This window comes from Frankliniella occidentalis, unplaced genomic scaffold (assembly GCF_000697945.3).
Source record: "Frankliniella occidentalis isolate FOCC.00 unplaced genomic scaffold, Focc_3.1 Scaffold113, whole genome shotgun sequence".
NCBI classification, from domain to species: domain Eukaryota; kingdom Metazoa; phylum Arthropoda; class Insecta; order Thysanoptera; family Thripidae; genus Frankliniella; species Frankliniella occidentalis.
In genome coordinates, this window is record NW_026267241.1 from 428950 (window position 1) to 441543 (window position 12594).

The following is a 12594-nucleotide window of genomic DNA, read 5'->3' on the forward strand; positions in this document are numbered from 1 at the left end:
TGGAGGAGCCGCAACCGCCGCAGGAGGGGGCAGGTGCGCTGCCACCGCAGGGGGACGGCAGGCTGAAGCTAGGCAGGAAGATGGGCAGTGCTGGGGGGCCATGGCACGCGGGTGGGGCCGGGGGGCCGCAAGGGCGGAGACATCCAGCCTGGAAAGACGCATGAAGATAATCAATGGATTATTGTGTACAGTTACGTTCGTTAAACTTGATTTCCTAAATCAGCCTTTTTTTACGGCTATAATCAAAATCAAAATCTCACCTCACTCAGGCCCACGACGGCGGCGGCCACGATCAGGATAACTGAGACGGCCCTCATGGTGTCGAGAGAGATCTGCTTCCCCTCCGGACAGTTTGATCGGATGTGATGCACCGGTGCTGGCCGCATAGCGTTTTATAGCGCTTCCCGCTTTTCGGCCCATCGATACGGACTCGGCCCAGGTTGCGTCCGGAGGAGGCCCACCCTCGTCGGCTGTCGCCATCTGGGGCTCCAGCGGAAAAGAAGAGCGCACACCGATGTGCCCATTTCGGACGCCGTACGTCAGCCAGCGTCGATCGCACCTACCGGCGTGCGGTCTGTTTGTAAACAGCGCCCGCGTGACAAGGCCCTCGAACGGGCGTGTATGGAATTTTGGAATTTCCAGAAACTTGGAATTGTGACGTGGATTGTTTCACGTTTCAAGTTGCACTTGGCCGCTTTCAAGGTCACACGCCGTTGCACTGCACTGTCACTCTCTAGTAGTGGTACGCATAAAATATTGATTTCTCTTCATCCTTTTCATATGACGTTAGGAGAGAAGATTAGGACCATATCGTTAAGTTCCGTAAAAATTTTATTAAATGTATATTGACAACACAAGTGCTTTGTCAGCTTTGTACCAAAATCAACAATCAGCTGCTACGAGGTAAAAAAAATAATAATCAAAAAAACAAGATTAGAAAGGAATAAGTTAGTCATCAGGTCGCTTCGAAGCTCAGCAGGTCCAGGTGGGCCCCGGAGGGGCGGGGGTGGGCGCGCCGGGGACGTGCAGGACGGGCGGCGGGCATAGCTGGCAGGGCAGGCCGGGGGCGGGCGCGTAGAGCTGCACGTGCTGCCCCCAGGGCGCGGGGGCGGGGGCGGCGGGGCCCGAGGCCGCCGGCGACCCCCAGACGGGGTGCTGCTGTTGCTGCTGAGGCACGAGGCGGAGCCCCCAGAGGGCTGCCGGGAGAGGCGCGGGGAAGCGCTGCTGCTGCGGGGGCGGGGCGGGCCACGCGGCGGGGGCCATGACGTGCAGGGGCGGCAGCGGCGCGCGCAGCATCACGTGCCTCTTGTGGGGCGCGGCGGGCGCGGGGGCGGCGGGGCGCAGGTGCAGCGCGCAGCCCACGAACTGCTTCCAGGCGGGCGCGACCGCGCCGTGGTCGTACCTCGGCCGGAAGTTGTTCCTCCGAGGCTGCACCGTCGTCGGCCTGCGATGGCGGGCGTGAGCAGCGTCGCCCTTCCCTGCGGACTCCTCGTGGAGGAGGCCGCCGTCGTCGTTGAGGGGCTGCTGGTGCTCCGCGGACCGGGTGTGGACGGCGGACGTATCGGGAGCCGCCAGGATATGGGTCGGCGTCTCGGCGTGGACGGCGTCACCGAGGAGCTGATTCAACGGCACGGTGGCGTCTGACGCACTGCTCACGTCCAGGACGCCGTCGACAACGACCCTCCCTGCTTCGGGGTACGACTCGCTCAGGTGGTCACCGGCAGGATTCGCGTGGCTGCTCCCATCCACGTCCATTGGCGGTGGGCCTGCGTCGATCTCCAGACTGTCCCCGTCGTTCGCGTCTGCCACGCGGGCCGCGGACTCCATGGCGGCGATCTGGTCGGGCGGGGCGGATGAGCTCTGCAAGGGAAGGAAAGGAAGCGGCGCTGTAAGGACCTCAGTTTCATCGGTTTCATAGGAGGATGGGAGGACACGGGAAGGGGAGACATAGCGTTGTTACGTTGCGAACGGGCGAAGGCTTTTCTTCACCAGTTGCCACCCCCTCCCCATAGCTACGCCGCTGCCGCTGCATACGTCGGCCAATGGCGTCAGCATCGCGCGGCCCGCGTACGAAAACACGCGTGAGAGGGAGAGAGACGGGGCGCACGACGCAGCACTTCTCCACCCCTGCGCCCCTCGGGTGGGAGTGCGACAGAGCGCTGCGTTACTCACCCCGTTGCGAGCGGTGGCGGCGGCGGTGGCGGCGAAGGCGGGGGCGACGGGGGCGACGACCTGCTGCTTCGCGGGGACGGGCGTGGCGGCGGGCGGCGGCGGCGACGACGGAGGGGCGGTGGCCAGGCGGACGGTCAGGGCGACGAGCGCGAGCAGTGTCACCGCCGCGACGACTATCAAGGTTGTGCGCGTCAGGGCCGCCGCCCCGGGGCAGAGCCGGCAGAGCGCGCCGCACGGCCCGCGGCCCGAGTCGCCCGCCGCCGCGCCCGCAGCGCCGCCCGACTCGAGCAGGTCGAGCGCCGGCCGGGCCGCCAGCCCCGCCACCGCCAAGGTGGCCGCGAGCCTCGCCGCCGCGGCCGACGGCGGCCCCTTGCACGCGCACAGCGGGCGCAGGCACGTGTGCGGCGGGGTCATCTGATCATTCAGTCGAGCTACTGCAAAACAAAAATAGAAAACAGAAAAAAAATCAACATTTAACGACATACACTCAGTAGCGTGCCTCAGTAACACGCACCCCCAAAACACGATTATCCTTCAAGTCCTTACCTTTTTCAGCGGCGAATACTCGACCCAACAACACGTGGAGCGTCGATGCTCCCGGCGGCCGCCAGCATTTCCAACAAGCGACTCACACAAATCCAGGGCAAACCGGTCGGCAGGCGCCCTGCCCAGTGGCCGCCGGCCGCCGGGGACTTGTACGCCGTGCTTAGCTAAGCACCGAGGCGCCCCCCAAACCGAGCAGAATTTAGAAAGGTGCTCGGGACTCGGCTCGGTGGAATACCAGCGAACGTCATTTTCGCCCGCGCGGTGCGAATGGACATGGAATGCTACGGCGCGGTATTTAAAAGCGTTGAAAGGACAGTCCAGGACTGTACGGTACGTCCCACGGCCCTCTACTATTGATTGAATGAGTAGTGTTGCTGCACGGGGGGCGTGCTTGCATACCGTCGCTCATTCGAGGGGCGCCTTACGGCCCCGTGCGGGTATGCAACCCATACGTACGGCTGCCATCCGGGACAGTATTGAGAAGGAAAGACCAGGAAAGACTGGCGGAAGGGGCGGACTGGGGCTGGGGCGTCAGGGGCCCGGCGGGGGTTTTGCCTACATACAGTTGACAGGGGCAAAACGCCTTGAAGGGCCTCGTAGGCCCCGATTGATACCTTTACAGTCCCCCCCCCCCCACCTCCCTGGCCAGTGGGCTGCCCCACAGGCCGCATCCGTGAGGCTTACCCAGTGCGGTGCGGAGCCGGCCGCGCGTCTAAGTCTCAGCCGGAGAGACACACTAAGGTAGGCAATTCACGGCCCATTACTCTGAATGCAGGCAATCTTTAGCCTCAGCCCTTTCTCGCCCTGGGACATCTGGCCCCAAATTGAGCCGGAGATAAGCATCAGCAGAAAAACGTCATATAGGAGCTAGTAGAACTCGGGTAAACCCAGGGAAACGGATAATAATGCAAATTTCAGCGTACCACCAAACTCACAGGAGTCAAACGAGACGTCGAAAACTGAGTCAGCTGCAGATGTGGGCCGCGTGGCGCCACCACCGCACCCTACTCTCTCACATCTGCGCAAGATGCTGACCGGGGTCCATTTTCTCCTTTTACGAAATTGTAAACACCTGCCTTTGTCTTATGTGTTGGGGTCAGCATCTCTGAGATGAGTATAAAACGCGAGCCTGGCCCAGTGGGTGGTCATTCGTAACATGTCCAGCACTTCGACCACCGACTCGCATCGCAAATAACCAGCAGGTATGTAGCGCCGTGGCACAATGAAGAACCTAGGGCCGGGGGGGGGGGGCTAACAGTGATTATGCTTTGGAGCAACGAACGATCCAATGGCCACAGGTATAGAATGATATGTGATTTCTCAGTTCTTACCCCTATGTTTTGTTTTCCTGCATCCAGGATGCTGCACCCAAAGGACTCCAGAGAGTAGCCGCCGGGGGAGGCCCCCCGAAATCTCTCGAGCCGCATATCGCGGCCTGGGCCCGACAACGACGGTGCAGCACCACGAACGATGATGACGCCATCGGCCGCAGGCCACAGGGCCGCCGCTACAGGAGCGTGGGGGACAGCGCACAGCCCCTCGAGGAGCACCAGGCAACCAGGCGGAGCAGCTGCCTGACGACGACCGTCATGACAGCCGTCTTCTGTTTCATCTCGAGCGGTCATCATCGAAGTCAGCACCGTTATCATCTCATCATTATCATCATCTCATCATCATATCATCATCATCATCATCATCATCATCTCATCATCATCATAATTCTCATGGTCATTATCCTCATGCCATCATCATCGCATTATTTTCACAGACCATTTTCACCTCTTAAATCAGTGTCTCTCATCCATTCGACCATCCCCGACTCGCCCCACTCTCATCTTTTTCATCTCATTCATTATCACCAAAATCATCCCCGACTTTTCTTCATTCAATTAATTGCACTATCATTATCAAATCCAAATTTAAAAACAGCAGAACTTTGGAAATTGTTTTTAAAATTTTTCGAAAAAATTAATCTAAGATGCTCTGATGTTTGATTTCATCTAGTCCTTATAATGATATGTTTGTGTCTCGGTGTGCTTCAACCCCTCATCAAAATAAAAGAAATTTGAAAAGTTACGGCTATACTGTTGTTCTGTACCTTTCGATAGCTCACGTCCATACTGTCAGTTGGGAGATACAGGATTGCACGCATTTAAAACGACACAAGTAAAAACTGGCACACAAATTTATTGTTATCATTTTTTTCAAATAAATAGGTTACTCTTCTTTGGGTTTCATATGGCGTTGAAAGAGGATGGCAACGACTATGCAGACGGCGAGCTGCACGAACACCACGCCGGCCACCGCGGTGGAGCTGAGGCCCGAGCCGCAGCAAGTGCCCGAGGCCGAGGGGGTGGCGGCGGGGGCGGAGCAGGCGGCGGGAGCTCCGACGCTGGGGTTGGGGCAGGTCGCGGGGCCGGCAAAGGGGTCGACGTCGACCTCCTGGGCGAAGGCGGCTCCCAACAACTGTGGCAGAGAAATGATAGGAAACTACATATATATGAGGTTGGCCCACAAAAGTAACATTTCAAGTAAAACAAAACGAGGAAATCAGTGCACTGCATGAGCGCCTGCGGTCAACCAACCCACCACCAGTCTACAATCTCAAGTAAACAAAACGCAAAGTCTTACCGTCAGATATAGACAGAGTAGAGCGAGCGCTGCCATGCTTTCGGTGGTCCGCGGCACAAAAGGCCGCCGGCCGCCCAGCCGTTGCCTTTATACGCCTCCGATAGGCCGCCGATGTTGGACGCGCACCGCGGAGACGGAGTGGACACCCGCGCATACCGTCCCGCCACACACGCGGCCACACAAGTAGCCGGATGCGTTAAGGCATCGTGAACATACGCTCCCCCGAGGAGACGAGGGGTACAAATATCATGCCCCCTGCCCCCCCCCCTCAATTTAGCTTAAGACAAACATCACAGCTCATTGGGGAGGGGTGGGGCATTATATTTGTACCTTAGGTCCCGTAGTGAGATCGAATGGTGGTCCTGAACCTGAAGGGGTCATGGTATTTGTATTCCCCACTAGGGAGGGGCAACGGGAGGAGGGAAGGGGCGGGGTAGTACGCGCACGTAGTAGTATGGGCGAGCTGCCTGCATGACGCACGGTACGAGTCCATCTCGAGGCGAGGGAGACCGGGCGCGTCGAGGCCGCCTCCAGGCTTACCAGGCCACCAGGCCGACACCTGAGCAGGGGGTTTCCTTCGCACTACGAGGGGGTCAAGCTCGCGCACCGCTGTCACCGCCGCTACCACCACCACCTCCTTCGGCCAGGCCCCGACAACCGACACACGAGGGGAGTGCGAGGGTGTTGATGTTGATGTTCTCGACGACGGATCTATAAAACCTGGAGCGTCTTTGGGCGCGGCGTTAGAAGTCGCCATGGATCCGTCCGCCTCCGCCGCTCTGACCGTGGCCTTGTTATTTCTGCTTGGCTGCAGCGCGGCCCCCCCGCTCCCGGCCCCGCCCCCGCCGTCCGTCCCGTCCGTAAGTAGCACGCGCATCGGCATTCAGCGAAAGGGGACCCGCCCACCCGCCCTAAGGGGGACGGGCCTCAATCACTAAGTTTTATTTCAGGTTGTTTTTTTTCAGTGTTTTTTTTTGTGAGTCTTTTTTTTTTTTCAAAATTGTACCCATTGTCATCAGTGTTTTCGTTTTCAGCCAGTAAGCGAAACATCCACCCCGACCGCGTCTGTTCTGCCCAATGCCGAGGTAAAGTCATTTTACATCTTTTTCTAAAGTTTTATTGATTTTGCACATACACTGCGAGCGTCATTTGTTATTCACGGCTGGTGCCCCCGCAGCCCGTCGTGGTGTTCGGCTCCGGTCGCAGCCTGCCCGTGTCGGCGCACCGCCGCGTCCTGGACGCGCTGCACGGCCCGGGGCCGCTGACGGTGCGGCTGGCGTCGGGCGAGGAGCGCACCTTCTCCTCCGGCGCGGACTACGTGGCCGAGGCGGCGTCGCCGGCCGGCGCCGAGCTCCGCGGCGCCCAGTTCATCGTGCCGGCCGAAGCCTTCCCCTGCGAGGTGGTTGCCGACATCCTGGAGATCGACTTCGCGCAGCGGACCTACCTGGTGCTGCCCGGCGGCGAGACGGTGCCCTACATCCGGTACATGGACCAGCACGAGGCCGGCGTCGTCTCGCACTACCCAGAGCACGGCGTCGTGCCCCCACTGCTCCACCACCTCCAGCACGACAAGCAGGACACCGGCGCCGTAAGCTACCCGGGCAGCAACCCCTACCAGCACCAGCCGCTCTACCACAAGCAGCCCGCCGTCTACGACTGGCTCACCCCCTTCGCCGCGGACGTGCCCCAGGACCAGCTTCAGGTTTGCAGAGCGTTTCCGATATCGGCTGCTTGGAACGTGTCTTTTTATGGCTTAAACATCTCCTAGCTCCTTCACCAAATCCTTCTTTTCTCCCCCCGGCAGGTGGCGCTGGGTGGCACGCAACGGTTAAGCATGAAGGTGCACGACGCCGTCCTGGAAAGTTACGAATCCGAGAAGCCCATCAACGTGGACCTGGCGTCGGGGAAGCACGTGACCGTGAAGACGTACGACGAGCTCATCTCCAAACAGGTGGACCCGCGCTACATCTGCGCCCAGGTGTCCCTCGCGGGTGGCGTCAAGGTGCCTATCGCGACCTACCGCGCCGTCGTGGACGCCCACAAGCACAAGGGCGTCTATGTCGTGGACCCCGACGACCACCGGATGCTTTACTCGGAGTACATAGAGCAGCGCAAAGTGGCAAAGAAGGCCAAGAAAGACAAGAAGAAGCACGAATAAAATGGCTGGAAGAGGTGGTGTGGGACAGAACTATTTTTTTAAAAAAGACATCGCAAATTGAGACTTGAAACACCTGACTTGAAGACTAATAAAACGGAGCTTCAGTCGTAAGGTCGCCTGTGGGGAAGGAGGGTAGGCCACCCGCCCAACTCCTAAACGCCTGCGAACTCAGAGTAGGCAGACCCGTCACACACCAGAGACCGCTGGGTTGCCCACCCAACAGGCGCTTATTGTGAGAGAAAAGGACGCTAAAGTCTTACTAGTACTGTTTCGAATCATTGTCTTGATTCAAAATATGTTTTGTTATCACATCTTCAAACTGCAAACTGAATGTTGCGGCATTTCTTGAAAGATAAGCTAAATGAGGAAAACAAATAGAACTCTGTTAAGAATTTATTTACATTTTTAATGTACATACTTCAGAGTTATTTTTGTTTAACTATGTACCTGTCTGTAAAAAATATCATTAAAACTAATTTATTGTCCACTGTCCTTCGATTTTCCTGGCCTCAGTTCGATTGGCGGTTGCGAATGTTGTCCGCCGCAGTGTGGGCTTGACTGGATGCGGTCATGTGCGGTGACCATACGGTTGGCCCACGCGGTGACCTGGACGCAGCGTGGTGCTGAGGGGCACCGGCGAGGGCGGGGTAGGACCCGGCGCTAGGGGCGGGCTTCCACGCGGGGTTCGGGGGCGGCGGCCGTGGCGTGGAGGAGTCGGCCAACGGCGGCCTTTGATCCCGATCTGGTGACCGAGATTCTTCCGGACTTCCAGTCGGGGAGGTGACATTGGTCTCGCGAGCCCGGGGCGGCGGGGTCGTCGTCGGCGACCTGGACGTGACGGCTGGCGACCACACGTGCGGTGTGCCGTGGTGCCGGCTGGGCACCAGGCCCTTGGGGAACAGCGCGCGCAGCCATGCGGTCATTTCGGCGCGCCCGGCGAGCTCGTGAAGGGCGCGGGTCGTGCCGTCGGGAAGCTCCAGGATCGCCCTGGTGCGGCCGGGGTTCTGGGCGCTGCGCACCACCTGGCAGTACGTCGTGGCGGGGACGGTCGCGTGGGCCGACACACGCACCTGCACGGGGGACTTCCGGGCGGACCGCTCGAACTCGCCGAAGTCGGAGCTGGCAATGCGCGCACCCGACGGTGAGAGCACGTTCCTCCAGGCGCCCTGCAGGTAGTGCTCCAGGATGAGGCGGTAGTCGCGCACCGGGACTCGGGTGCGGTCGTCAAGGATCACGATGCCTATGGGCCGTGCGAGGTTGGGGTTCTGCACCCAGGACGGCGGCGCGTTGCTGCGAGTGGGTCGCATGGGAGGCTCCTCATCGTGCTCGTTGTCGTGCTGCTCCCAGGACGGGTCCCAGAGCATCGGATGGTCCCAACCGTGGTGAGGGGTCGCCTGCTGGCCTTGGGGGTCGTGCTGGCCTTGGTGGTTGTACTGGTACTGGCCTGGGTCAGTGTGCTGGCCTTGGTGGTTGTACTGGCCTTGATGGTTGTGCTGGCCTTGGTGATGTCGCTGGTGGCCCTGGTGGCCCTGGTAACCTTGGTGCGCACGGTCGTGGGGCGCGGGCAGGGGCTGCTCCCATCCCGGTGTAGTGGGCGCGGGGGCGTTGCTCCACTCGTATTCTTCGGCGGCGCTTGGGTCCCATCCAGGTGTAGAAATCACTTGCTGTTGGTCAGGGATCGCGTCCTGGTGACCAGGGATATCCATTTGTGGGTGGGTTGGCATTGCTGGCTGCTGATATGGAATCACGGGCGGCTGTTGCATTTGATGGTAGTTTGGAAACACCCCATTGTAGTTATCGCTCACTTGCTGAGGGGGTGGCAAAACTGGGTACTGATGAGTTGGCGGCGCCGGCTGGTATGGGGGCGGAACTGGCGGTTGGTGGGGTGTCACTTGGTGGTAGGTTGGCGGCACTGGTTGCTGGTTCCATCCGGGCGACGACGGGCTGCCATAACCCGCGGGTCCCCAGGCGCCGCCATTCTGGTAGGGAGGCCAGGACGGCGGCGATCGCGGGTACGACGGGGAAGTCCAGTACCCCTGCTGCTCCTGCGCGGGGTACTGCTGCTGCCAGGCACAACCCTGGGGAGAACACAGAGAACAGCATTCTGATAAGAGCTGTCGGGCACTCAAAAGACTCAAAAGGACCGGAAGAAGAAGAAGAAGAAGAAGAAGAAGAAGAAGAAGAAGAAGAAGAAGAAGAAGAAGAAGAAGAAGAAGATGAAGAAGAAGAAGAAGAAGAAGAAGAAGAAGAAGAAGAAGAAGAAGAAACTTACCCCGCACACGATGATGGCGAGACAAAAACAAAACAATCCTTTCCCAGCAGGGTGGCAGAGTGGCGGCGTCGACGCCATGGTGCAGCAGCGGGGCTGGGCGGTCCGGTTGTGTTGCTCCAGGCCGAGCTAGGAGCCGTTTGCGGCAAGGCGAGCCCGGCCCGGGGGGCAGGCCCGGGGGCAGGCCCGGGGCCAGGGGCCCCCATTGTGCGCTGTGCTTACGGATGCTGAGTGGGCCGCGGGCGCAGGGAGAGATGCTCAAGTAAGCACTTGACCGAGAAGGGGGTGAGGCAGGCGCAGCTGCGCCGCAGCGGCAGCGAGGGGTCGCGACACGTACGGGAAGTGGCACCACGGATTCGTCCTATTAGGCGTCATGTTAAGGACCTGAGACCTGAGGTGAAGTGGTTAGCGCGTCGTGTTCATAAAAATCAGTTTTAATTTCTTTAGAGCTTTTTTTTTACATTAAAAATTTGTCTGCAGTTTAAAACTACTATCGGCAAATAATCGGTCATGAAGAGGGGTTGGGGTGGGGGTGAGGTCGTCCACACGTGGAAAGACAATGGGCGGAACAGCGACACGGTCGGGCGACGTCTCATTGTGCTCGAGATTTGAACGCAGATTTGGACGCACGCCACACGCGTCCCCCAAATCGTGCAGACGACACCTAAACACGGCCCCAGGCGGGCGCACTTTGAGATTTAAACATGGCAATTTGAAGTCGAGGTTTGACTCGCCCACAATAAGTATGACACTGGTGGTGGGCGGACGTTTAGTTACTATACGCGCGCGTGCAGCCATGACAAGGATCGTCGCCGTGGCGGGAGCGCTCGCGCTGCTGCTGTGGCTGCAGGTAAGGACGACGAGGACCATTGTTTCAGGACTCGAGTGGACATAAAGAGACCCAGGAGAGTGTCTTTTTTTTCATGAATATTTTAGAGAGAAGTTCAAAGAAACCAACAATTTTCTGAGACAGGTACAGCGGTTCGGTTTTCGATATACAGGATGGTCCATCCGCGCCCTTCTCTTTTCTGGTTATACTGTACCGGATGCAAGTGTGCGTGCGGCACCAAGGCGCCTTTGCCTTCTGCGAGTATGCAACCCGTCCGCACGTCTGCATACGGGGCAGTATAACCAGGAGAAAGAACCCCTCCCTGTATTTATTTCGTCATTCACCATTTGTCAAAATTAAAACTTGTCCCTTCCACTTTAAAACAAGTGCAGCTATCAAATCATGTAACACGCGTGAGAAGTGAACGTGTTTCAATTCAGTTGTTAAAATGTTGTAAATTAAAAGTGTGTTTGCCATCGTGAGGGCTTGGTGTGGCTAAAACGCGCCGCGTTTCTCACAGCGTATTTAGTTGGACCGTTGCAGACTGCACACACGTGCACATTAAAACACAATCGTTTCGCAACGTTTGCATTTGTTTAGGGCGACAATTTTGATGTAGGGACACCCCCATCGTATGATATTAAAGAGAGATGTTCCCGTGAAAGTTGAAGATTTGACCTGTTGTTCTAAATCGGAGCGTATCTGTTCATTAGCCCGCTGCCTGCCATGTGATCCGCGTGCTGCCCTCTGTGGAGGATCACGACTGCCACCCCGCGCCACAACCGTCCATGTTCGGGGGCGTCTACGGGGCCGGCGCCTACAGGGCAGGCGCCTACGGAGCCGGCGCCGGGGGCTACTACATGCCCGCCATCAGCTACGTCATGCCTCTGTTCGCCGCGCCGCCGCCGCCCATCGCACCCAGCGTCGAGGAGGCCATCCTGCAGCAGCTCGTCGACGCCGAGAAGGAGAGGTGCCGCGCCCAGGAGCACACGCTGACCACCGAGCACCCTCCGACCACGACGGAGCAGGCGCCCACCGCCGCGCACGCGCCCACCACCGAGCACGCGCCCACCACCGTGCACACGCCGACCACCGAGCACACGCCCACCACCGAACTCCCGCCGACCACCGAGCACCCAGCTACGACCACCGAGCTCCCTCAAGTGCACGTCGAGGTGCACAACCACAGCGTCACAGTGCACGAGCACGGTCACGGCGGAGGTGAGCACGAGGTCGTCGCGCACGAGCCGGAGGTGGTTCACGAGGAGTCGCACGAAGTTACCTACTACGACGAGAACGCCCACGACATCCCCGAGGACGAGCCCGAGGACGAGCCTGAGGACGACTATGAAGACGAGAGCGGGGAAGCCGATCATCGGAAGACGCACAGCACCACCAAACACCACCACGGTGAGCCCGAGGACTACGACGACTCCGAAGAGGACCACACTTCAACTTCCGGACACCACGACTTCATCGAGTACTACCGAATCCCGGCCTCCCACTTCCACGCCAAGACGACCAGGCGCGGAACCTCCAACCCGTACGCGCACTACGTCCGCAAGCACCTCCCGGTGGAGGAGTCGTCGTACTCCTCGAGAAGCAGGAAGACGACCAGGGGGCCCAAGCACAAGGAAACGGATGTAGAACAGCCACACCGTCAGACTCCGAGCAGAAGAAGGAAGTCGAAAACCACAACGGAAGAGGCGCACTCTGCCCCAAGCCACAAGACGTCGAAGAAGACTACCACGACGTCACCGAGGCGGTCCGCCGATGACCATGATCAGCATCAGCAAAGCTCAACAAAACGCCGAAAAGTTACCAAAATTACCAGAACACACACAACACACCATGAGCCCACCCACACGGAGGAACACACCCACACTGCACATCCAGATACAGGGAAGACAACCACAAGCACGAAGCAGCAGTCCGGTCACACGGTAAGGAAGACGGACCACAAGTACAACGTCACCCCCCAGCCACACC

General features: G+C 58.9%; 5 protein-coding genes and 1 long non-coding RNA gene across 7 annotated transcripts in view; 3 read left to right on the forward strand and 3 right to left on the reverse strand.

Annotated features, from left to right (window-relative positions):
* Positions 1 to 417, reverse strand: part of LOC113217915 (unconventional myosin-XVI-like) — a 1201-nt gene extending 784 nt beyond the window's left edge. The window contains exons 1-2 of the mRNA XM_052270171.1: positions 261 to 417; positions 1 to 148 (exon numbers count right to left, since the gene is read on the reverse strand). Coding sequence (XP_052126131.1) covers positions 1 to 148; positions 261 to 386 — 274 coding nt within the window. The 5' untranslated portion in view covers positions 387 to 417. The remainder of the gene's footprint in view (positions 149 to 260) is intronic.
* Positions 418 to 813: 396 nt separating this feature from the next.
* On the reverse strand, positions 814 to 2950 carry LOC113217827 (uncharacterized). The gene is made up of 3 exons (XM_052270168.1): positions 2719 to 2950; positions 2173 to 2606; positions 814 to 1860 (listed from the first exon to the last, which is right to left on the reverse strand). The coding sequence occupies exons 2-3, from the start codon at positions 2584 to 2586 to the stop codon at positions 973 to 975; spliced, it is 1302 nt and encodes a 433-aa protein (XP_052126128.1). The 5' UTR covers positions 2587 to 2606; positions 2719 to 2950; the 3' UTR covers positions 814 to 972.
* Positions 2951 to 3621: 671 nt separating this feature from the next.
* LOC113217916 (uncharacterized) lies at positions 3622 to 4794 on the forward strand. The gene is made up of 2 exons (XR_008011448.1): positions 3622 to 3920; positions 4077 to 4794. It is a non-coding gene; the product is annotated as an uncharacterized LOC113217916 (long non-coding RNA).
* A 1168-nt stretch (positions 4795 to 5962) lies between these two features.
* LOC113217828 (uncharacterized) lies at positions 5963 to 7992 on the forward strand. Its single transcript, XM_052270169.1, has 4 exons — positions 5963 to 6209; positions 6384 to 6434; positions 6527 to 7051; positions 7154 to 7992. Exons 1-4 carry the CDS (start codon positions 6105 to 6107, stop codon positions 7505 to 7507), a joined length of 1035 nt encoding a protein of 344 aa, XP_052126129.1. The 5' UTR covers positions 5963 to 6104; the 3' UTR covers positions 7508 to 7992.
* On the reverse strand, positions 7883 to 9913 carry LOC113217853 (uncharacterized). 2 transcript variants are annotated; one of them, XM_052270166.1, is made up of 3 exons: positions 9780 to 9913; positions 9313 to 9585; positions 7883 to 9192 (listed from the first exon to the last, which is right to left on the reverse strand). In XM_052270166.1, exons 1-3 carry the CDS (start codon positions 9855 to 9857, stop codon positions 8017 to 8019), a joined length of 1527 nt encoding a protein of 508 aa, XP_052126126.1. In that variant the 5' UTR covers positions 9858 to 9913; the 3' UTR covers positions 7883 to 8016. The 2 variants fall into 2 exon arrangements, with proteins under 2 accessions (XP_052126126.1, XP_026293707.2); XM_026437922.2 differs by having other exon boundaries at positions 7883 to 9585.
* Positions 9914 to 10409: 496 nt separating this feature from the next.
* LOC113217829 (histidine-rich glycoprotein-like) lies at positions 10410 to 12509 on the forward strand (the record flags this gene model as incomplete). The annotated part of the gene is given in 2 exon segments (XM_052270167.1): positions 10410 to 10626; positions 11319 to 12509. Coding segments are annotated over 2 exon segments (1296 nt in total), but the record flags the coding sequence as incomplete, so codon positions are not given.
* Positions 12510 to 12594: the final 85 nt, after the last annotated feature.